We start from the raw sequence: 22519 nt of genomic DNA on the forward strand, positions 1-22519 counted from the left end.
TACAAAACTTGGTTACATCGCTTGAAGAACGCGCCCTGGAAGTTTCTCTCATCACTTAGCCTTCTTCCTGGGGACATACAACTCAGATGGCTTTAAAACAGAATGGGGCAAATTCATGGCGGAGAAGATTATCAATAGCTACTAACTACAATGGTTAAAGCTAAAGCTATGGTTTTCCCAGTAGTAATGTATGGAAGTGAGAGCTGGACCATAAAGAAGACTGATCGCCGAAGAATTGATGCTTTTGAATTATGGTGCCGGAGGAGACTCTTGAGAGTCCCATGGACTGCAAGAAGATCAAACTTATCCATCCTTAAAGAAATCAGCCCTGAGTGCTCACTGGAAGGGCAGATCCTGAAGTTGAGGCTCCAGTACTCTGGCCACCTCATGAGAAGAAAAAACTCCCTGGAAAAGACCCTGATGTTGGGAAAGATGGAGGGCACAAGGAGAAGGGGACAACAGAGGATGAGATGGTAGGACAGTGTTCTCAAAGCGCCTAGCATGAGTTTGGCCAAACTGTGGGAGGCAGTGAAAGATAGGCGTGCCTGGCGTGCTCTGGTCCATGGGGTCACGAAGAGTCGGACATGACTGAACGACAACGACAGCAACAACAACAACAACAACAACAACAACAACAACAATGGCTGTGTTGTGTCTCCACAGTCAGAGGTAACAATGCTTCTGAATACCAGTTCATAGAAGCTGCAGGAGAAGAGAGTGCCCTGGGTAGCTACAGTGAGAACAAGATGCTGAACTAGATGGGCCATTGGCCTGATCCAGCACTCTTCTTCTGTTCTTATTCTAACCCAGCACCCCAAGGAATGTAGTCTCACCTTGTGCTGCTGGTGAGAATTAAAGAGATTTTTAAAAAGTTGAAGAAGGAAGTGGAGAATTCTGGGCCAGCATGTTAAATTAAGCAAGGTTAAATGCAGTCAAGTGGCGAACCCAGATATTTCAGGGAAATTTCTCCTGTCTTCCCACCTGTCCCACAAAAGCAATCAAAAACACATTTTGTTTTATTTTTGCCAGGCAGCCAAAAGTGGGAGTCAAATGGTCCCAAAAACATGAAGAGGGGATTTTGGTCTACCATTACTTTAGAGAATGACTTGTGCACAGAGAGATGGCCTTCCCGGTGGTGGCACCCCATTTGCGTGATGCTTTTCTCCAGCGAGGCTCACCCGGTGCTTCCACTTTTGATATTCTCAGTGCCTTTCAAAGATGTGTACGTTTTATATGCACCTAGGCAACTTTAAGTTTTCATTGGTTTTCAGCTGCTGCCATTATGACTGAGGGATGTACATTTCCGAAATGAAACTAAGCTTCTGATGCATTATCGTATCTGCTGGTTTTAAAGTACTGGTGCTGTTTTCTTCATTTGCACATTTTATTGCAAGATAAAAATTTTTTTTAAAGCAACAACCACCTTGCATACCTTCGGGAAAGGTTCTATGAACAGTGGTATGGAAATATACTTTTTCTGTGCAAGGAGGTGAAAGAGTGACAGCAACTAGTGATGGCTGGTGCCTATTGGGTCTGGCAGAGTGGCAGGCAGGGAGGCTGACTGCAGATGGAGCTAAACCTAATTCTAGTTTGGCCTCCATCCTCTTCCCTGCAGTGGTCCAGAATGGCAACAGCAAAGCTAAGGAGGTGGCAGCTGACAGCCAGTTCCCACATCCTGGACTTGATGTAAGTAATAAGATAGACAAGCTGGGGCTGGCTGCGGGCAGACTCAAGCTGGTGGGGGCAGCGCCCCATTCACCTCCACTGTCATCAGCTCAAGAGTGTGTTGATGACTGTTGCTGGCAGGAAACTGCAGGGTTCAAGGCTTTGCCGTGAGGGCACGTACAGATTTCTAGCCATTAATCCTTCATTATCAGGTGGGGTATATTAAAGTAGGGTGAAAACAAACAGTTACATTTCACTCCGGGTTTAACATTCTCCGCTGTCTCCACAAAGCATAAAAACAACCTTACGGAAGCTGTCTGGGATCACGTTTACCTTCCAATCAAGTCAATCTTCTGTAGAAAATTATCGGATCAAGTATTCATGAGACAAAGTTAATTTGCACTACCCACAGAGAGATTCGTTTCTCCTAGCTGGTTGTGAGACGACAGACGTGCCTTGTTTGATGGAGTGCAGATTACAATTCGAGCCGGGTGCCAGGTGTTTTTCATTAGCTCGATGCACTATGGTCAATGAATCCCTCTATAATGCAAAATACGGCCAGAGAGAGAGGAGAATCTAAACTGCAATCCAGGTTTGGCCAATGCAGACAGCAAAAATCTACATAGGTCATCTGATGTATGCATATTTTAACTGGGGGTGAATGGATCAGTCCAATGGGGGCTCTTTCACCAGGCCATAGCCCCCCAAAAGAGAATGTCAAGCATTTTTTTTTTAAATAATATGCCCCTAATCAATCTCAAAGCCACGTTATTTCCTGTCCCTACACATGCGGATTTACAAAAGTTTATGGAGGCATAATGGTGAATTTTCTGTTCTCTGGCCAATCTGGTATCTGCATCACTTAGCCAGAGGCAAGTCAAGCAAATGGTGTAACAATCGCTTTTTTTTCAGCCGCAACTCAGCAGCTCTTAGGTAGGCACTATTGCCATTCTAAGAGAACGAGGGAGGCATTCATTGTGAGCTCCAGCACCTCTTTTTCTAGAAAAATATCACTGGAAATAAGCACACCACGTGGTCTTTGGCTAGCTGGACTGAGACACTGGGAAGAAACTCCTGTGTTTCCTGAGCAAAATACAATATAGGAGGCAGGGTGGATACATTTAGCATTGGCAGATGATGGAATCCTGTGCAAAATAAATTCCAATACTCACACGAGCAACAACAACAACATGAAGATGATGCAGGCTATTGCAGCCGTTGACTATGAGCTAACTGCTAGAGGATAATTCATTTTCTGCCGTTCAAGCTGCCCATCAAATGTATTCCTAGAATTTACTCTCAGTGAGCTAAAGCTCCTCTCAAGTCAGTGAACCCAGAAACGAGGCTAATTAACTAGTCCTTTTATGATTTGCAGCAACCCTCCGCTATAAAGAACTGCCGATCATATGAAAGGGGCCCTGTCCTTTCACCATTTCAAATGAAAGGACAAATTCACAATTGGCCAGACGGTGCAATATTGAAAAAAGGTTTGCAGACACTACTCAATGTCAGACAGTGGCCACATTTTAAAACTGAGGGCTTCAAACCATTGCACTCACATCTTATTCTGAAATGTCCAAGATTCAGAGCAGATGCAAAGCTAAGAAGCTTTGTTGGATAGCAAAGACAGTGCTTAAAAGGAGGAAGAGACAATCAACTTACACACCAACACATGCACCGTTGGCCCATCGGGTTGTTGTTGTTTTTCATTAAGCTTTCTTTTTGTTAAGGTTTTGAAAAGGTTCTTAGAGAAGCTGAGGTTTTGAGCAAGGAGAGAAAAGGACGTGCAGACAATTAAAAGCAGTGGGGAGGGGATGGTTTGGAGTAGGCGTCAAATCACCCTTTCCTGTTGCCATTTTTTAGTTTATAAAGTTTTATGGCAATGGCTTCTTTTTTAAAAAAAATATATACATAACAAATTTAAGCACATAAAATATTTGGACCTAAATCCAGCTATGCCCCTTAATTCACGAATGGGCTTTCTGATCCAGTGGAAGAGGAGAGAAGGCATTTTTCATCTGTTCCCCCCCCCCCCCCGAAGCACAAGGAAACCTGGTCCACCCTGTTGTGGGGGTGACATTTGTGGGGAGGGGTAATAGTGAGAACTGATGAAAACATGTTCCCCTTTTCTGTTAGTGAAGGCCTCTATTAGATCAAGACTTCTGCCACAAGCATAAGGAGTCCCTGATCAACATTTACTGAAACTCGCATTTTCATATTCTTGTGGTTCATGTTCTCTAAAAAGGAGTTAAAAGAGCTGCTCTGGTTGAGAGAGTAAAATGCTTCCAGCTTCCTGACGCCATTTTTTCCACTCCCTCCCAACTCATGTGATTATTAGTATCCTTGCCAGTACCTTTACTATATTCCTTTGCCTTTATTAGCAGCTGGATATACAGGCATAATGCTCAGTAAAGGTAAAGGTACCCATGACCATTAGGTCCAGTGTGGCCGACTCTGGGGTTGTGGCGCTCATCTCGCTCTACAGGCTGAGGGAGCCAGCGTTTGTCCACAGACAGCTTCCGGGTCATGTGGCCAGCATGACTAAGCCGCTTCTGGCGAACCAGAGCAGTGCACGGAAATGCCGTTTACCTTCCCGCCGGAGTGGTACCTATTTATCTACTTGAACTTGACATGCTTTCGAACTGCTAGGTGGGCAGGAGCTGGGACCGAGCAACAGGAGCTCACCCCGTCACGGGGATTTGAACTGCCGACCTTCTGATTGGCAAACCCTAGGCTCTGTGGTTTAGACCACAGCGTCACCCATGTCCCATAATGCTCATTACTATGCCACAAATGCATCTTGGTTTCTGCAGATCAAATGGCTGTTAAAAGTGTGACAGTAGGCCAAACCAATCCCCCGTCCCTTGTCACTTAGTAGGTTGCCACTGCTACAACTGCTCCTGACAGACTCAGAAAGAGCCAAGCTCCGTACAGCAAGGTTCTAGGCTGTGGAGGATCAAAGTTAAATTGCTGCCCAGAAGGATCAGAGGAGCTAGAGGCAAATGCATTGCCCAAATCAGGCAAAGTCCAAGGCAGCTATCAGCCAATGGGGACTGAAACTCAGATCTCTGGTATTGGTATTCTGAGGAGCAAGTTAAGGCTGTATGAGGTCTGGTGGGTCAAGATTGGTCCTTGGAGTCAGATGGCAGAATGTTTAGAAAGGTTGTACTGCAGCCCCATGGCATCCATTAGGTTCAAAACACTGCCTTCAAGACTTCCTGCATAAACAGAGCATTGCTGATACAGGAGCCCAATGCTAGGGGTTCTAGTTCAAGCTCTCCCTGATCCCCCAACACCTCCATTTCCAGGCACAATCACATGGGCTGGAGCTTTCAAGGTGGCTTAGGGCAGCCTTTCCTCAATCTTGTGCTGTCCAGATATTGTTAGACTACATTGCTGGGGTTGATGGGAACTGCAGTCCAACAATATCTGGAAGTCACCAAGTTGAAGGGGGCTTGCATCCAAGGTTGGGAAACTACCAGCTTGGAAAAGAGAAGCCCAGCTCCTCCACTCCTGGAAAGAGAAGCCCAGCATTTGGGCACGGCCAAAGTCTTGTGGTCCAGCCTGCTGGATCAGACCAATCTAGTTCTGCATGCAAGTGTTTGTTGTTGTTGTTTAGTCATTTAGTCGTGTCCGACTCTTCGTGACCCCATGGACCAGAGCACACCATGCACTCCTGTCTTCCACTGCCTCCCGCACTTTAGTCAAACTCATGTTGGTAGCTTCGAGAACACTGTCCAACCATCTCATCCTCTGTTGTCCCCTTCTCCTTGTGCCCGCCATCTTTCCCAACATCAGGGTCTTTTCTAGGGAGTCTTCTCTTCTCACGAGTAGGCCAAAGTATTGGAGCCTCAGCTTCAGGATCTGTCCTTCCAGTGAGCACTCAGGGCTGATTTCCTTCAGAATGGGTAGTTTTGATCTTCTTGCAGTCCATGGGATTCTCAAGAGTCTCCTCCAGAACCAAGTGTTTCAGACTCACTTAAATCCCAAATGTTCAGAAATCTGCTTTATGATAATCAGTGTAAGATTTTTCAACATCTCCCCACAAGCTGGAAAGCAGCATGAAGGTGGCAACATTACCCTTCCTCAACAGAATATATGACAGGACTTCAAGGTACCTCCTCCCCACCCATAACCCCTAATTTTGCCATTTTGCCAGAGACTGGCTCCTTGCAGAATCTCAAGGATGGCACTTTCCCCTATAATCTTAATTAAGAAGCTAAATTTTGACAGGAAGTTTCGTGTGTGTGTTTTTAGCATCCATAATTACAGATGCTTGAGGCAGGTATAAACACCATGCCAATGCAGGAACAAAAAGAGAATTTCATCTAAGTATAAACTGGAAGCTTTCATCACAAGAAGGCATTAAAAGAATTTTATCAAACCATTGCATCTTAATTGAAATGATCATTAATTCATATGAATAATGCAACTGAATAATGAGGGATGGATCTGAACGTTTCTTTAAAATCTGCCTGAGGCAAAACTTTCTTATCTCCCCACACATCATGAATAGCAGAGCTGTTGGGATGGATTAGCCAGTAAGCTATATATGCTGTAAAAGCAGCTCCCCAAACAATATGGGCCCTTTCCTTACTGCCAGAAATTGATAGGTTAGCAGGGAGAAAGTACATTTTAGGTCATAGGTAGGGATTGGTGAATCTGTCAATTTCAGTCCCTCTCCATTTCATATTTTTCCACTTTTCAAGTTCAGTTCTCCTCACCAGTTTGTGAATTTTGTTTCTAAAAGCCTAATGAAATGAAAACTCTCTGTGTTTACATACATGTGTGTTTGAATCTTGATTCTGTCTTCCATTTTACTGTCCCTTCTAACTTTCTGTCATCTGCAATTTTGATTAACATCCCTTGGACCGATATGTTTTTGTATTTTATATTTTTGTATATATTTAAAATATTTTCATGTAAAATACTCATGGGTTCTGTATATTAAGTAGCATTCAAATTATATACAATATAATGGGGGAAATCTGCATGACTGTACATACTGTCTCCCTGCTTATTTAACTTATATGCAGAATTCATCATGCGAAAGGCTGGGCTGGATGAATCCCAAACCAGAATTAAGATTGCCAGAAGAAATATCAACAACCTCAGATATGCTGATGATACAACCTTGATGGCAGAAAGTGAGGAGGAATTAAAGAACCTTTTAATGAGGGTGAAAGAGGAGAGTGCAAAAAACTAAGATCATGACCACTGGTCATCACCTCCTGGCAAATAGAAGGGGAAGAAATGGAGGCAGTGAGAGATTTCACTTTCTTGGGTTCCATGATCACTGCAGATGGTGACAGCAGTCACAAAATTAAAAGACGCCTGCTTCTTGGGAGAAAAGCAATGACAAACCTAGACAGCATCTTAAAAAGCAGAGACATCACCCTGCCGACAAAGGTCCGTATAGTTAAAGCTATGGTTTTCCCAGTAGTAATGTACGGAAGTGAGAGCTGGACCATAAAGAAGGCTGATCGCTGAAGAATTGATGCTTTTGAATTATAGTGCTGGAGGAGACTCTTGAGAATCCCATGGACTGCAAGAAGATCAAACCTATCCATTCTTAAAGAAATCAGCCCTGAGTGCTCACTAGAAGGACAGATCCTGAAGTTGAGGCTCCAGTACTTTGGCCACCTCATGAGAAGAGAAGACTCCCTAGAAAAGACCCTGATGTTGGGAAAGATGGAGGGCACAAGGAGAAGGGGACGACAGAGGACGAGATGGTTGGACAGTGTTCTCGAAGCTACTAACATGAGTTTGGCAAAACTGCGAGAGGCAGTGAAGGATAGGCGTGCCTGGCGTGCTCTGGTCCATGGGGTCACGAAGAGTCGGACACGACTGAACGACTGAACAACAACAACGTACATACACTGGTGAAAATAACACCCCAAAGGCATTATGTTGGAACAAACTGTTTGCAAAAAATAAATAAATGTGTATTTGGGGGAAATTACATGCAAAAATGTGTATGTTAAGAGAAATGCACATTCTGAAGAGGCTTTAAAAATAAAATAAAAAGTAAGCCAAGCATCTCAGAGTCATGGGTTCAAGCCCCACATTTGGGGGGGGGGGCGGAAATCTGCATAGAGGGAGCTTGACTAGATGATCCTTGTGGTCCCTTCCAACTCTATGATTCTATGATCTGGAAATGTGATGAACTGAGCTTAAAATTTGAAAAATGAGCAGGTGAAGGAAGCCAAAACTGACTGATTTGCCCATCCCAGACCAAGCTGAAACCCTAAGGCTGGACTGACTTCCTTCAGAAGTCAATCCTCCTAGGTTGACCTGAAAAGGCTTCAGCATGAAGAGTTCCTACATGGCTTCACTCCTACAGCCAGATGCTCCCTCTGTTTGAATCCAGTCTCAGTGGGCTGGAGAACAATAGTCTCCTCTCTTCCTCCTATTTTTAACCGTCAGAATAAGCCACTCTAATCCCCTTTTCTCCAGCCAAATATATACTCAATGGCACCAGTCCTTTCAAATTTACCAGCGATAATTTATCAAGATGTTTACAAACCTGATTTAGTATCCACTCAACATAGCAGGAGAAAGCTTTCAGTGCTGGGCTTTTATCAGCTAGTGGGCTTTTCTCCGAGCCCTCCTTGGCTTCAGCTCAGAGCTCAAGCCGATCTGAGTGCACTGCTTGTTTTTGACCAACATTTCATCTCTTTCTGCTTAAGGCAGTTGCAGCTAATGCACTAGTCAAAGCAGACATCTCATTTTTATCCATCACAGGGCAGTGATTGATACGTGCCATTTTTTCCAAGAGATGTGCTGTAGTTAATTTCCCTTCTGCATCCATGCCCTCCAAGGCCTTGAATTTCTCTGCTTTATTGCAATTTATTTATATTGGCCTTGTCGTGTGTAGAATAGGACTGTGCTGAGACCTGATCTCACTATCACACACACACACACACACACACACACACAGCTGTCAACTTTTCCCTTTTCTTGTGAGGAATCCTATTCGGAATAAGGGAAAAGTTGACAGCTGTGTGTGTGTGTGTATTTTTGTGGGGGGGTGTGTGGGTGGGTGTTGCTTCCTGCTCCCCCCCCTTCCACATGGAGTGTGAAAACTTCTGGGAGATGGGAAACTAAGGGGCGGTTGTGTAAATGCTTGTGTTTACCTTATGGAAGCAAGGTATCCCTCTAAAACAGGTTTGAAACATTCAATTTGCACTTGCAAAAGGCTCATTGAAGACAGACTTCTAGGCTAGCAGTATAGTAACTTTGCAAGGGAAGAGGATGGGGAGACAACCAGAACAATTTGGCCATGCCCTGTGACCTCATTTGCCACATCCCCAAAGGCGGATTTAGGGGAGACTGATCAATTCGACTGCACCAGGTGCAGTGCACTGAAATCTGAGACATCACGTCTGCCATTGATATCCCCGTTGGCCCCTGGCATCCCCACCAGGTCCGTTGGGCACAACTTGCCACTCACTTCGTGTGCACATTTTTAATTTGCATTTATTATTTGTTCTAGGACAAGTGGTTCTCAAACTTTTCTGGCCACCAGTCCCTTGGCTCCATAAAGTCATCTCCAGTGCCTCTACCTAACCCTATAAAGAGCAACATTAAGAATAGTGGGTTTGCACGACCTATCAAGGAAGGGAATAACACAATAAGATTCAAAGCAGTCTCCGTTAATTGCACCTTTAGTCAAAATCCAATTAAAAGTATTTAGTTTAACTAATTCAACAAAACTTAGGAACGTGATCCAGAGATACCAACTTCTCAAGGTCTAGTTGCTTACACCTCCAACTCCCCCTGCCACCCCTCTGCCTCTTAGCACGTGCCCCGGGCAATCCCACCCCAGGGAGCCGCTGTTCTAGGATAAGATATAGGTAAAAAGTAAAGGAACCCCTGACAGTTAAGTCCAGTCACATACAACTCTGGGGTTGCGACGCTTATCTCGCTTTACAGGCCGAGGGAGCTGACGTTTGTCCGTTCCGCAGACAGTTTTTCCGGGTCATGTGGCCAGCATGACTAAGCCGCTTCTGGCGCAAAGGAACACCAACACCAGAGCAGCGCATGGAAACACCGTTTACCTTCCCGCTGGAGCGGTACTTATTAATCTACTTGCATTTTTTGGCGTGCTTTTGAACTGCTAGGTTGGCAGGAGCTGGGACCGAGCAACGGGAGCTCACCCCGTCACGGGGATTCGAACCGCCGACCTTTTGATCGGCAAGCCCAAGAGGATCAGTGGTTTAGACCACAGCGCCACCCGCGTCCAGGGTAAGATATAACACTAAGCAAAACACACAGTGTTTCAACAGATGCTTTCGTGCGTTTGGTATTTGGCACTTCTAATTGGTCATTTTACTTTCTTGGGCTCCATGATCACTGCAGATGGTGACAGCATCTTAAAAAGCAGAGACATCACCTTGCCGACAAAGGTCCGTATAGTTAAGGCTATGGTTTTCCCAGTAGTAATGTATGGAAGTGAGAGCTGGACCCTAAAGAAGACTGATCGCTGAAGAATTGATGCTTTTGAATTATGGTGCTGGAGGAGACACTTGAGAATCCCATGGACTGCAAAAAGATCAAACTTATCCATCCTTAAAGAAATCAGCCCTGAGTGCTCACTGGAAGGGCAGATCCTGAAGTTGAGGCTCCAGTACTTTGGCCATTTCAACAGTCGTGGAGAAACCTTCAGATTGCAGGAATTTTTTTTAATACGTTCTGACCTCGCAGAGCTACAGTTCCCAGGATTCCCCATGACTGCTGAAGGTGGTAGAATAAGGGAGCCCCAGAATATCAGCCAGCACACTGGATAAGAAACAGCAAGCCAGTCTGCATTCCAAAATCGCAAAACAAATTAAGCAACTCTGGCCCCCACTCCTATCAGTAACAGACTTTATATTTGTAGAAGGGAAACAATTTGAACATAAAACATTTCTCTTAGAACTGCTGTTTTTTTTTTTTAGAAAATAAAGGGTCTTCATCTTTATTTCATAGAGAACAAAACGAATTAGCTAGTAGGAGCCAAAGTAGCCATGCAACTTAACAAATTTAGAGAATCTCATCCTTGTAGTAATAATAATAATAATAATAATAATAATAATAATAATAATAATATCTTTTTTGCTTTTATGTTTTATTGAATTTACTTGATAACATAACATAATTATATATGGTATTTTTGGGGGGGGAGATTACAAAACAATGTCAATTCAAAATACAATACAATTCACCATACACTCCTACATACTATATATACATTTCGCACTCACACCCAATTCCTTTACCTTTTCTATTTTCCTGTTGTACAAAACTTAACATTAATAATAATAATAACAATAACAACGAAATGAGAAAATGCAATTAAATCTTTTCAACTTACGTAGGGAATAGTGTCTAAAGTATCTGTGTTGACGATGATAGGGGCAGGGCTGGCCTGTGTGAGAAGAAAGAGAAGAAATTAAATTTATTATGCTTAATAATTCAAGGCAAAACATGTTTCAAAAAGGTTTAAAATGTGGCCTGGATGACAGTCAGCGGGGGGGGGGGGGAGCAAGGCATAACCAATCAATAACTCTTTTCATTTCATACATGCACAGAGTTCAAAATGCCCCAACATTTTAGTTCCCGAAATACCTGTATAATTAAACAACAGGCAAAAGTTTTCACTGTTTCGTTTCTATGCTGGTTTTAACATATGCGTTATTCATCGCTGTAAATCACTTTGGGTTATAGCTGTAACAAAAAGCAATCAGTAAGTTTGGCGGTGGTGGTGATAATGTCCATTGTGGCACCAAGTAATGTCCCCCATCAACACAAAGACTTCCACTTGCGCAACATAACTTTCCCTCTCCCTCTTCACTTTGCCCAACCTGAGACCTGTTCTGGGTTTTCCTCAAAACTCTAGAGCAGATTTGGGAGGGTTGGGTGTGGGGTACACCTGGGAAGAAAGTGGGGAGTTCAAATGCACAAACGGAAATCCTTGTGCTGACAGATTGCATTAGTTGGATCTCACCCAATGAAGTTACATATCACCCAAATTTCACGCTGTCTCATTTAGATCAACCCCAGAGAATCTGCTAGGTCCAGTTTCCAATGTTCGCTTATCTGCAGCCTTCCTTTTCCGTTCTATTTATTTACATCTTCCGCTCTGCTGCCCTCCTTTTCGCTCTCATTTTCTCCTGCCCTTGGTCCTCATCCGTGCTATAAGCATTTGGTTTTTTTTATTTTATTTTAACCCAGCATCTTGCACACCACCCCCAATAACCTGACTAAAGACCGACCCCCCTTTCCTCCAGGCAGATCTTTTCCCTCTCTCCTATTTAATACGAAGCAAATGCTTCCAGCTGGGATGTTTTACTACCCTGCAGATAGGACAGCTGACAGTTGCGGTGACAGATTGGAATCCTGATAAGATAGATGGAGCCCTACCGCTGGGACAAAACTAGTGCAGGAAGTCTTTTAAAAAATTGTGGGAGACAAATAGCTTTGGGCTTGCTTTCTGGGAAAGGGAGGGAGGACTGGTGGGGGTGGGGGATAAAAACTATAGGGAATATTGCAAATGCAAGCAAACAACCCGACCACCGCTATTCATCCATGTCAGCTCTGAATGGCAGATGCAAATATAAACAGTGACTTTTCATTTATTTATTTTTTTAAAAAGCTCTGTGCAATAACTCGGGGGGGGGGAGGATGAACCCTTCTCACATGCATTCTAAAAAGAAAAAAGGGGGGGGAACCCTGATTTATAGCTGCATGCAATGTACCATTCATAATAGGTGCAAAGTACGGATGTTTTGTCCTCCGATGCCCGCTCCCTATGTACAAAACGCATTTTAGCCCTCTGGACAAGCATCAGATATATCAGCTTCTACAACAGAGGCATGAATGACCACAGGCAGGCAGTTCTGGACCCATCATAGATGACATCAAAACGAAGAGCATGAATATGTTCTTTTTGTTAATATACCAGAGTGGTGGCGGCGAGAAGCAGATAGTCCCCTTTGGCCGCCATGAATAACAGTTCAAAATGCCGGTAAGGTTGTCGCATTTAGGAACAACCCAGAGGTTGCCTTATGCCGGAATCAGTCTGTTTCTCCATCTAGCACAGTATTTGTAAGAACATGAGAGGAGCTTGCTGGAACAGGCCAGTGGCTGACCTAGTCCAGCATCCTGTCATCACAGTGGCCAACAAGCTGCTTATGGGAAGCCTACAAGCAGAAGAGCACTCTTCCCTCCTGTGACTCCCACCGACTGATTTTCAGAAGCATACAGCCTCTGACCATTGGGCAGAGCATCTTTGGTCCCCATCAGCTGTTGCCCAATAGCAGCCTTCACATCAGGTTGCAGTAGAGGAGGGAAGAGAAGAGGGGCAACGACACATAGTCTCAAGGATCGCAGGCAGCAACCAATCAACGAAAACCCTTGACAAAGCCACCAATCTCACATGAACTACAGCCTGCTGGCTGCAAATAATAATAATAATAATAATAATAATAATAATAATAATAATAATAAATCCCATCAATCGCCGGGGGGGGGGCGGCATGGGGAGGCAGGAATACAGCTGCTTTGCGGAGATAAACTGCCTCTAAGCTGCTGCCGGTGGGGAGGGAGCGCTTTACTCACGAGGAGGCATGGGGGGAAGCGGCTGCCCAATTTGAAAACCCCAAACAACGGCACTGCTGGCGTGATGGCGCATGCCAACAGAGAGGGCTCTGCGTGCCCACTCTGGCACCTGTGCCATAGGTTCGCCACCACTGGGATAGAAGGTATGGAGCCCAACACTAGGTGGAGCCAGAGGCCAATGACAGGCAGGTCCAAGTAATTCTAGTTTTGTCTTTATCCTTCTGCCTGCTGAGTTCTACGTGGGAGAGGAAGTACAGGCAGGGAGAGGCGCTAGCTGAGGGTAGACTGGAGTTGATGGGGCAGTTCCATACTAGTCCTCATGGACTAAGCTGTACTGGGTGGGGTTCAGCTCTCCTCACACATGAGCCCCTTTGGATAAAAAAAGGAAAACACTTAAGTTTCATGGATGGAAAAGGCAGAGGAACAACAAATGTGGTTTCCCCCATTACAGGGGTACCTCTGGTTAAGTACTTAATTCGTTCCGGAGGTCCGTTCTTAACCTGAAACTGCTTTTAACCTGAAGCACCACTTTAGCTAATGGGGCCTCCCGCTGCCGCTGCGCCGCCAGAGCACAATTTCTGTTCTTATCCTGAAGCAAAGTTCTTAACCTGAAGCGTTATTTCTGGGTTAGCGGAGTTTGTAACCTGAAGCGTATGTAACCCGAGGTACCACTGTATGTCTAATTTGGCACTAACGAACAGCAGCTAAGCCCAGTTACTGAAAGAATGTCACAAACTCTGAATCAAGGATTATCACATCGTAGCCCAGGCAAAGCCTTCAAGGGTAATATTTTTGCTTCAGTCCCTTTGGAAGAGGAAACTTGTGGCTTTCCTGCTTTTAAATTTTCGTTCTGCATGTTTACATTATCTCTGCCCCCTTGCATTTTTAAAGAACAAATCAACGAATTGCATATTACCCAGCAATAATGGAATGAGGGAACAGTTCCACACACACAAAAAGACTGTAATTATCGAGCAGATTTGTCCCTTTCCTGACATTTCTTGGTGGCAGCTTGAAATTAGCAGTGATTCATATACCGGTACATGATAGAGAAGCAAGCTTGAATCTGATCCACCAAAGGACGGCATAAATGTCAAACAAGAGCCACTGCAGATTGTGAACAAATGTGTCATGTACCTAGAATTTCAATTTGCAAAACATAATCTATTTTATTGAGTTTTTAGTGCTCATCCCTGCTGGATGGAGACACTTTGCATTAAGTGAATCTGTACAGAAATTGAGCCAACATGCAATATAGCTGGGATATTAGGAGAAAAGAAATTAACATTAAATCAGTGAGTATAATAATGGCTTGTGTAACACGCTCATATTTAGAATACTGCCTGTGAGAGGTGGGGCATCTATGTCCCTACAGCTGTTGTTGAACTCCAAGTCCCATCAGTCCCAGCCAGCAGAGCCATTGGTCAGGGATGGTGGGAGTTGTGGTCTAACAACACCTAGAGAAACACAGCATTGGTTCCTTGCCTCTGCTGTATGTAGTAGAAACGGCTCGAACCAACTATGGCTCTGCTACTGAAATTTGACTTACAGGGTAGTATGGTATAGTGGTTAGAGCAGACTTCCTCAACCTCGGCCCTCCAGATGTTTTGAGACTACATTTCCCATCATCCCTGACCACTGGTCCTGCTAGCTAGGGATCATGGGAGTTGTAGGCCAAAAACAGCTGGAGGGTCGAGGTTGAAGAAGCCTGGGTTAGAGTGTCAGACTAGGAACTTGAGAGACCAGGGTTCAAATCCCCACTTGGCCAGGAAGCTCACGTGGTTGACCTTGGGCCAGTCCCCGCTTCTCAACCTAACCTCCATCACAGGGTTGTTGTGAGGATTACCTTGAGTTCCCTGGAGAAAAAGGTGGGATAAAAATGCAATACATAAACAGCTCGGCAGACCTGAGCTTTCTCATACTGACAGAACGTATGTGTTCTGCACATCGCATCTCCTGCACAAGGCAGAGTCATGTGTGTAGCCCACACACCTCATGTGCAACATGCAAAACTGCAAACACGTGAGAGAGGATTTTGCATGCACATGAATGAGCATCATTCCAGCAGCACGCTACGTACACACCCTGCACAGCTGGGCAAAGTACATACTGCCCCATAGTTACCCGTGCTGAGGACCAAACCACCAAGGAAGCGTGGTGGTTTCATGCAACATGGCATTGCGTTCTAGAAATCACACACAACACTGTATTCTGCATGCAATGGAAATGAGCACTCACACTTTACATTGTGGCTGCCCTTTGCGGGATTGTGCACGGTGCTACGGTTCCCAGGGAGCTTACTGGCAAACAGGAGCTGGCTTGCCTCTCAGTGTTAATTTTTGGAGGTTCACGCCCAGCCTCAGTAATCAAGTTTCTTGCTGGGAGGTGGGGCCAGCCCCATTTATAAATAGGGGGGTGGAGCCCACAATAACTAGGCAGTCAGCTCTGGAGATTCACCCCCCCTTCCCCCCCTTTGTTTAATGTTTCTTGTTTGCAGGTTAACTTTTTCTAGCTGCTTAGCAAGCGCTGCTACGGTCTTTGACTGGTTGCTGTTGAAGGACGGGGAAGAAATTTTCCTGCATTGGCAGGTTTTGTCTTCCCCATAGCAATTCGTCACAACTTTGGCGGTTATGGCCTTGGATGGAGTCCTTTAGTCTTTTCTTCCCTATATGGGGGCATGGGGCATGAAGTGGTGACTCACCCCCCTGCGGCGGCGATTCCAGGGTCCCCCTCTTAAAGGGGTTATATATATGGGTGTCACTGGCCATACACTGAAAGGTCGGCAGTAAACTACCCTGCGTGCAGGGATATGGGCTGGGCTGCCTGCTGCACTTATGTCTCGCAGAGCACCTCCATATCCCATTTACCCTGATGAGCCCCAGTTCCCCCCCGGCTTGGGGGGGGGGGCTGGGAGGAATACACGCCCAAGACCTATGCTAAGGTCATTCAGAATTTTAATAAAGTTGTGGCCTAATTTTAATTCCATATAACGTTGTCAGAGTCTTCCTTCCTTCCTTCCTTCCTTCCTTCCTTCCTTCCTTCTGATCTCTGGGGGGCTGGGGCTGTCGCCACCTGGTCATGCAAACAAGTACTTGCTCCCCCCCCCCCGAAGTCTACACACAATCTCGATCTACTGCATATTTTTGACCCTAAAATGTGCTTCTTGAGAAACTGGCTTCATTCCCAAAATGAAAGCTCATTGGAGGTTGATCCTACACTGTCCCACAATGTGTCCATTTGAAAACAGGCACAAACAGTTGAGGCAATTCACACCTGCCCAATGACATTGTGAGTGTATGCCAAGAGCACTCTCCCCGGGGTGGGGTGGGGAGGCACTGATAATCTCATCAAGCAGAGGGTTTTCCAATGCATATCAAGTCGCCACATCGCCCCTTGCAGACAGCAAGATCTAGAATTAATCTAGATTGAAAGGAACCTACTGAGGATGAGCACAGACTATTCCACAGTGAGAAAAACTACATTTTTGTGTGTGCTACAAATGGGTTAGTGTGTACACAAAGAATTCCAGTATTCAGGAAATAATTGCTTCCAACCCAAATAATTAAAAATTGATTTTTCGTTTGCTTGCAAGTGCTTTTTTTTTAAAAAAAAAAGATGTTCAGTCTGATGTAGCAAATATTTCAGCCCAGCTGTCTAAAATGATCAGGAACGTTATCGCTTCTGACATAAATCCGTTATTGAAGTGATCAATTCGTAATGTTCTTGCACTCTGTTCAGCATTTTGTTTTGCTCTTCAGACCTTTCATGATTTGTTATGGCAATAAAATGATGTGTTATTTAGAACAATTGAGCTGATGAATGCACAGCAACAGAGGAATACTTAAATCACGTTAAAGAACCAATCCCTAACATGCTCTGAGCATTTTGCAACAACAGCCACTGCCACCGAGGAATCGCAGCAATTTACTTCTCAACATTTTAAAGCCAAGTGTTTGAAAATGGTTATAAATATTGTGACATTCCTGATTAGAAGCAAAGAAATTTTTTTTTGGCACACACCATCCCTCCTATGCAGAAAGCTCATGGCACTGTGTGAGCAGCAGGAGATCTCTGTACCAGTGACCAGTTTCACCACCTCCATTATTCCATGGCAAGCCCTGATCTGGTCATATGGGGATGTGGTACAAACTCTGCAGCTCTGGTGAGAATCCCTCAGAGCATTCCCATCTGGCCCTTGGAGCTGCTACTCCTTAGCCCCGCCCCCTCCTCAGTTTTCAGGTTCGCTGCAATTGTGCGCTGGCTGAAGAAACTTCTATTCTTTCCTCAGTCAGCACAAAAATGCATGAGTTGCAGCTGCAGCGCCCTAATCTGGGCGTTGATCTTGGTGTGGAGTATATGGGGGCTTTAATTCTTTGCCTCCAGCTGCAATCCGAATGGGCTACTTTTGCCTGCAAAGTGGGTTTTTTTGGGGGGGGGGAAGGAACACTCCCTTTCACTCCAACAGGACACCCACCCACCCCACGCAAATTACAAATGCAAAGGGTTGCACGGTTGCAGCAAAGGGTTAAACTCTTCCTACTCCCCTGCACCCACAAGGCCTGATCCAGATCACCCCCCCCCCACTTGCAATTTGCAATGGGAAAAAGGAACTCCCATTGGCACGAGAGTCACCAACCAACTAACCAACCAACCAACCAACCAACCAACCTCCTCTGCTCAGGGTATGTTGTTGTTCAGTCGTTCAGTCGTGTCCGACTCTTCGTGACCCCATGGACCAGAGCACGCCAGGCACCCCTATCCTCCACTGCCTTCTGCAGTTTGGCCAAACTCATGTCAGTCGCTTCGAGAACACTGTCCAACCATCTCATCCTCTCTGTCGTCTCCTTCTCCTTGTGCCCTCCATCTTTCCCAACATCAGGGTCTTTTCCAGGGAGTCTTCTCTTCTCATGAGGTGGCCAAAGTATTGGAGCCTCAACTTCAGGATTTGCCCTTCCAGTGAGAAGTCAGGGTATATCATTACCTATTTGCATTCCCCCCCCCCTTTTGCTGCTAGAAGCTAATCCTGCACGGAAGCCAGTAATTAGCCCCAGCCCTACAGCAGGGCATCAATTACTCATGTTCAGTTTTGACATATCCACAACTTCACACCTATCCCTAAGATATTCTGTGTGAACTCCACGTGGGCTAAAAGACTCAAAGCCTCTTTTCAGGAGACATCTGAATGAAGGGAGATGGTGGGAGGAGGAGGAGGAGGAAGGTTTCTTACACTTCCTTCCTCGTGTTCGAAGAGAGAATAGAGGCCTTTCAAAGATTATTATTCCCATACGTCTGTGCTGGGTTTTTCTTTCTTTTTCCTATTGGTAGGCTGAAGCAAAGAAATCCGAAACATTAATACAGAAGGCTGATCGCCGTAGAATTGATGCTTTTGAATTATGGTGCTGGAGGAGACTCTTGAGAGTCCCGTGGACTGCAAGAAGATCAAACCTATCCATTCTCAAAGAAATCAGCCCTGAGTACTCACTAGAAGGACAGATCCTGAAGTTGAGGCTCCAGTACTTTGACCACCTCATGAGAAGAGAAGAATCCCTAGAAAAGACCCTGATGTTGGAAAAGATGGAGGGCACAAGGAGAAGGGGACGACAGAGGATGAGATGGTTGGACAGTGTTCTTGAAGCTACTAACATGAGTTTGGCCAAACTGCGAGAGGCAGTGAAGGATAGGCGTGCCTGGCGTACTCTGGTCCATGGGGTCACGAAGAGTCGGACACGACTGAACGACTGAACAACAACAATACAGGGTTGCGGAACCAAAGGTTGTGTGTCCCCTTGCTGGCAACTTTCTGGGGCTGCAGGTTAGTGGTGGGTTGGTCAAGAGATAACTCTTTAACCTTTGCCCAGGAGGCTAGCCATGAAAAAGTCAGAGGTTTCCACACGCACATTTCTCAATCTAGGCATGCTTGAGTCCCTATTGCACTTCCAGGACACATTCCAGCCCTCCTCTGCACTAAACAATTAGAGCAGTATATCATACCACTTTAAACATTCATGGCTTCCCCCAAAGGAATGCTGGGAAATGTAGTTTGTTAAGGGTGCTGAGAGTTGTTAGGGGGCCCTTATCCCCCTCAGAGAGCTGCAATTCCCAGAGGTGTTTAACAGTCAATCATTCTTCCCTGGGGACTCTGGGAATCGTAGCTTTGTTGTGTGTGTGTGTGTGTGTGGGATTATTTATTTATTTATTATTTCATAAAAAAATACACAACTTGATTGTGTTTTAAAAAAAGTGGTTTACAAAGAAAATAAAGCAATAACATTATCAATAATCCCACACCCCAACAAAACAACTCTGTAAATCATTCAGAAAATAAACTAAAATGGTTTAAAACATGCACTCACATTCTACAAGTCTGGGTAGGCTTGTCTAAACAACAACAACAACAACAACAACAACAACAAATGTTCTATGCAGGTGCTGAAATGAGTACAGCATAGAGGTATCTCAGCAACACTCAGCACCCTAAACAGAATAAAGTCCCCAGGATTCTTTGGGAGTGGTTGGGAAGCCATGACTGTTTAAAATGGTATAGTACTGATTAGCTGGGTCATGAAACACTGGAGCAGAGCCAGTGTGGGATTGGTCTGGACAGAAGGGGTGTGGTCTGGGGAGGAGACATGACTTAGAGAGAGTCCCGAGGGCCAGAAAGAGGGGAATGGAGGGCCGCATTTGGTTCCTAGTCCTGAGATCAGCCAAATTCTGTGTTAATAGATTTCCATTCTAAAAGGCAAGGGGAAATAAGAATAAAACTGTAAGAAGCCAAAGGGCAAAACAAGATGTTAAGCTGATGTAAAATACTGAAGATGTTTACATCAGGAAATACCTTGCCTTAATTCCACTTCTTCCATGCACTCAATGTGCTTTGCCCCCACTTTAAAAGCATTTCTAAATTACTTACTATTTCAAAAATCTCAAAGCAATGTGCACTACGTTCAATATAAAGGCAATATCCATTAAAACAAAAATGCATCCTAAAATCAATAAAGCAGTATAAAAAACCTGAGAGCATATAAAAGCAAATAAAACGCATTCAGAGAATTCATTCACATAAGAGATGTTCTAACCTTATGGGTCAGGGGAAGCCTGGGCAAAAGGACAAGTCTTTACAAGATATCTGAAGCAACTGGTGGTTGTTGCTTCACATCTGGCCAAGGGAAAAGCATCCCAGGAACAAAGGACATGCCATGGGCATGATCCTTCCTACATGCACCTGCAACATGGGAGTAATTACAGGGTTGTTGAGGGTCTTCTCGTCCAACCCCCTGCAATGCAGGAATCTCAACCAAAGCATCCATGGCAGGTGACTGTCCAACCTCTGCTTAAAAAACCTCCAAGAAAGGAGAGTCCACATGACCTTCCGTTCCACTGTCAAACAGCTCTATTGGAAAGTTCTTACTGATGTTAAGTCGGAATCTCCCTTCTTGTAACTTGGTTTGGGCCCCAGCCTCCAGAGCAGGAGAAAGCAGACTCATTCCATCTTCCACGTGATAGCCCTTGAGATATTTGAAGATGGCTATCGTATCTCCTTTCAGTCTCCTCTTATCCAGGTTAAACAAACCCAACTCCCTCCACCGCTCCTCATAAGGCTCTATATTATCTTGTTTAAGTCTTAACAAAATAAAAAAATAAAAAATTCCTTCCAGTAGCACCTTTGTATGTGAAGCTATGGGCATGTATCAGGCTGTTGTACAGCTGCTGGTTTGGCTGAAAGTGGGTGGGCGGAGATGATCACTATATGAGTTTGGGTGTGGATGGAAGACAAACAGGAGTTGGTTGATGAAGGGTATTTTAAAAAAAAGATACCCAAGTTAATCACTGGTCCTACTACTCCCTCCCCCACCCTCAACACCCCCCCCCCCCAAAAAAAAAATTGGTTGGAAGGCAGGATGGTACAATTTCATGGTTATGGGTCCTTGGTGTATAAACAGAAATGACAATATATTTGTAGTGCATCTGTACCCATAAAACGTTATTACTCTGATGCAAACAGAACTCTGGGTTTTATGAAGCTAAGAGATTAGAGTAACATGAAAAGATACGATCGTTTCAGCAATATGAATTGAAAGGTGTCAACATTGCTATGAATCAGAGCTCTCTAGGAGATTTCCCCTGCTTGCAGATCTATCTTTTCTCAGAGAATATTGTACTAGGAAAAAGCTTCACAATACTAAAGCAGAGAAATGACAATCTTAAAAAAGGATATAAAATCTAGAGAGGATATATAATCTTAAAAGATATATAATCTAGAGTGGCTGCTCAGCTGGACGCAAACAGAGGTGGGTACTAAGATGTCCGTTGAGTCAATATATCCCAATATGTAGGATATAGTTTCTGAAACTGAGTAAGGTAAAAACAGAAGGACTGAAAATATTTAGTCTCAGTTGTTCATTATGCACTTTCCTCTGTTCCTCCAATCCCTTCCCATTAGTTTATTTCTTCAGCTAGTTCTTTCTTCAGCATTTTCAACATCATCAGAATTCTCCGCTAAGTCTTTCATGCAGCCATCTAATTAAAACTGAAGGCTTGTGTGTTACCATACAGACCACACTTGAACACATTTCCCTACCAAATCACGCTCGCTCTGCTTCATGTATCTTTAAGGTAGCAAAACCCATGATCCATTGTGAAGGAGGAGGAGAGAAGATGGAGAGTGACAATATATGGATGGAAGCATCTGATGCCTTCAATAAAAAGCTGGCTATTGGCAATATTAATTATTGTCCCACCTGGGTTAGTTATGGTTCGTTTTGTGCTGCAAACTGCCTTGCAAATAAACATTGAAAATTGGTATAGCAGTGCCTATCATTCAAACATTGGAACGTATGATGCTACAGACTTAATGGACAGAAATTCAACCTGAAATTCCATCTGGTGCAATGGAAGGCAAGATCCCACATGCTGGCATCTGCAAGCTATCAATTAGTCTCTCCATTGCGTTCCCCAATCAGTTCACATGCCAGTCATTCTCGAATCAACTCCTGTGCCCTTTCCTCCATCCTTTCCTTGTATGATGTAATTTCGGTCCTCCTTTGAAGGAATCAGCTGCTTTCTCCATAATGCAACAAGCATCCTATTTGTACACACACACTACTTTCCCCTCTATGAACAAGAGATTCCCATTCTCATGTGTTTCAAAAGTGGTTTACTTAGAGACGCACGGATAATAGATTCGTAGAATCACAAACTAAATTTGGAAGGGAGCCAAAGGGTCATCTGGTCCAACCCCCTGCAATGTAGGGGA

General features: G+C 44.5%; 1 protein-coding gene across 24 annotated transcripts in view; it reads right to left on the reverse strand.

The window, feature by feature from the left end:
* The window catches only part of DLG2 (discs large MAGUK scaffold protein 2), an 834734-nt gene that overhangs the window by 250246 nt on the left and 561969 nt on the right, over positions 1-22519 (reverse strand). For all 24 annotated transcript variants that reach the window (XM_033146043.1, XM_033146049.1, XM_033146050.1 and 21 more), the window contains one exon: positions 11021-11074. In XM_033146043.1, the coding sequence (XP_033001934.1) occupies positions 11021-11074 (54 nt within the window). The remainder of the gene's footprint in view (positions 1-11020; positions 11075-22519) is intronic.

Source organism: Lacerta agilis, chromosome 4 (genome assembly GCF_009819535.1).
Source record: "Lacerta agilis isolate rLacAgi1 chromosome 4, rLacAgi1.pri, whole genome shotgun sequence".
Taxonomy (NCBI): Eukaryota; Metazoa; Chordata; class Lepidosauria; order Squamata; family Lacertidae; genus Lacerta; species Lacerta agilis.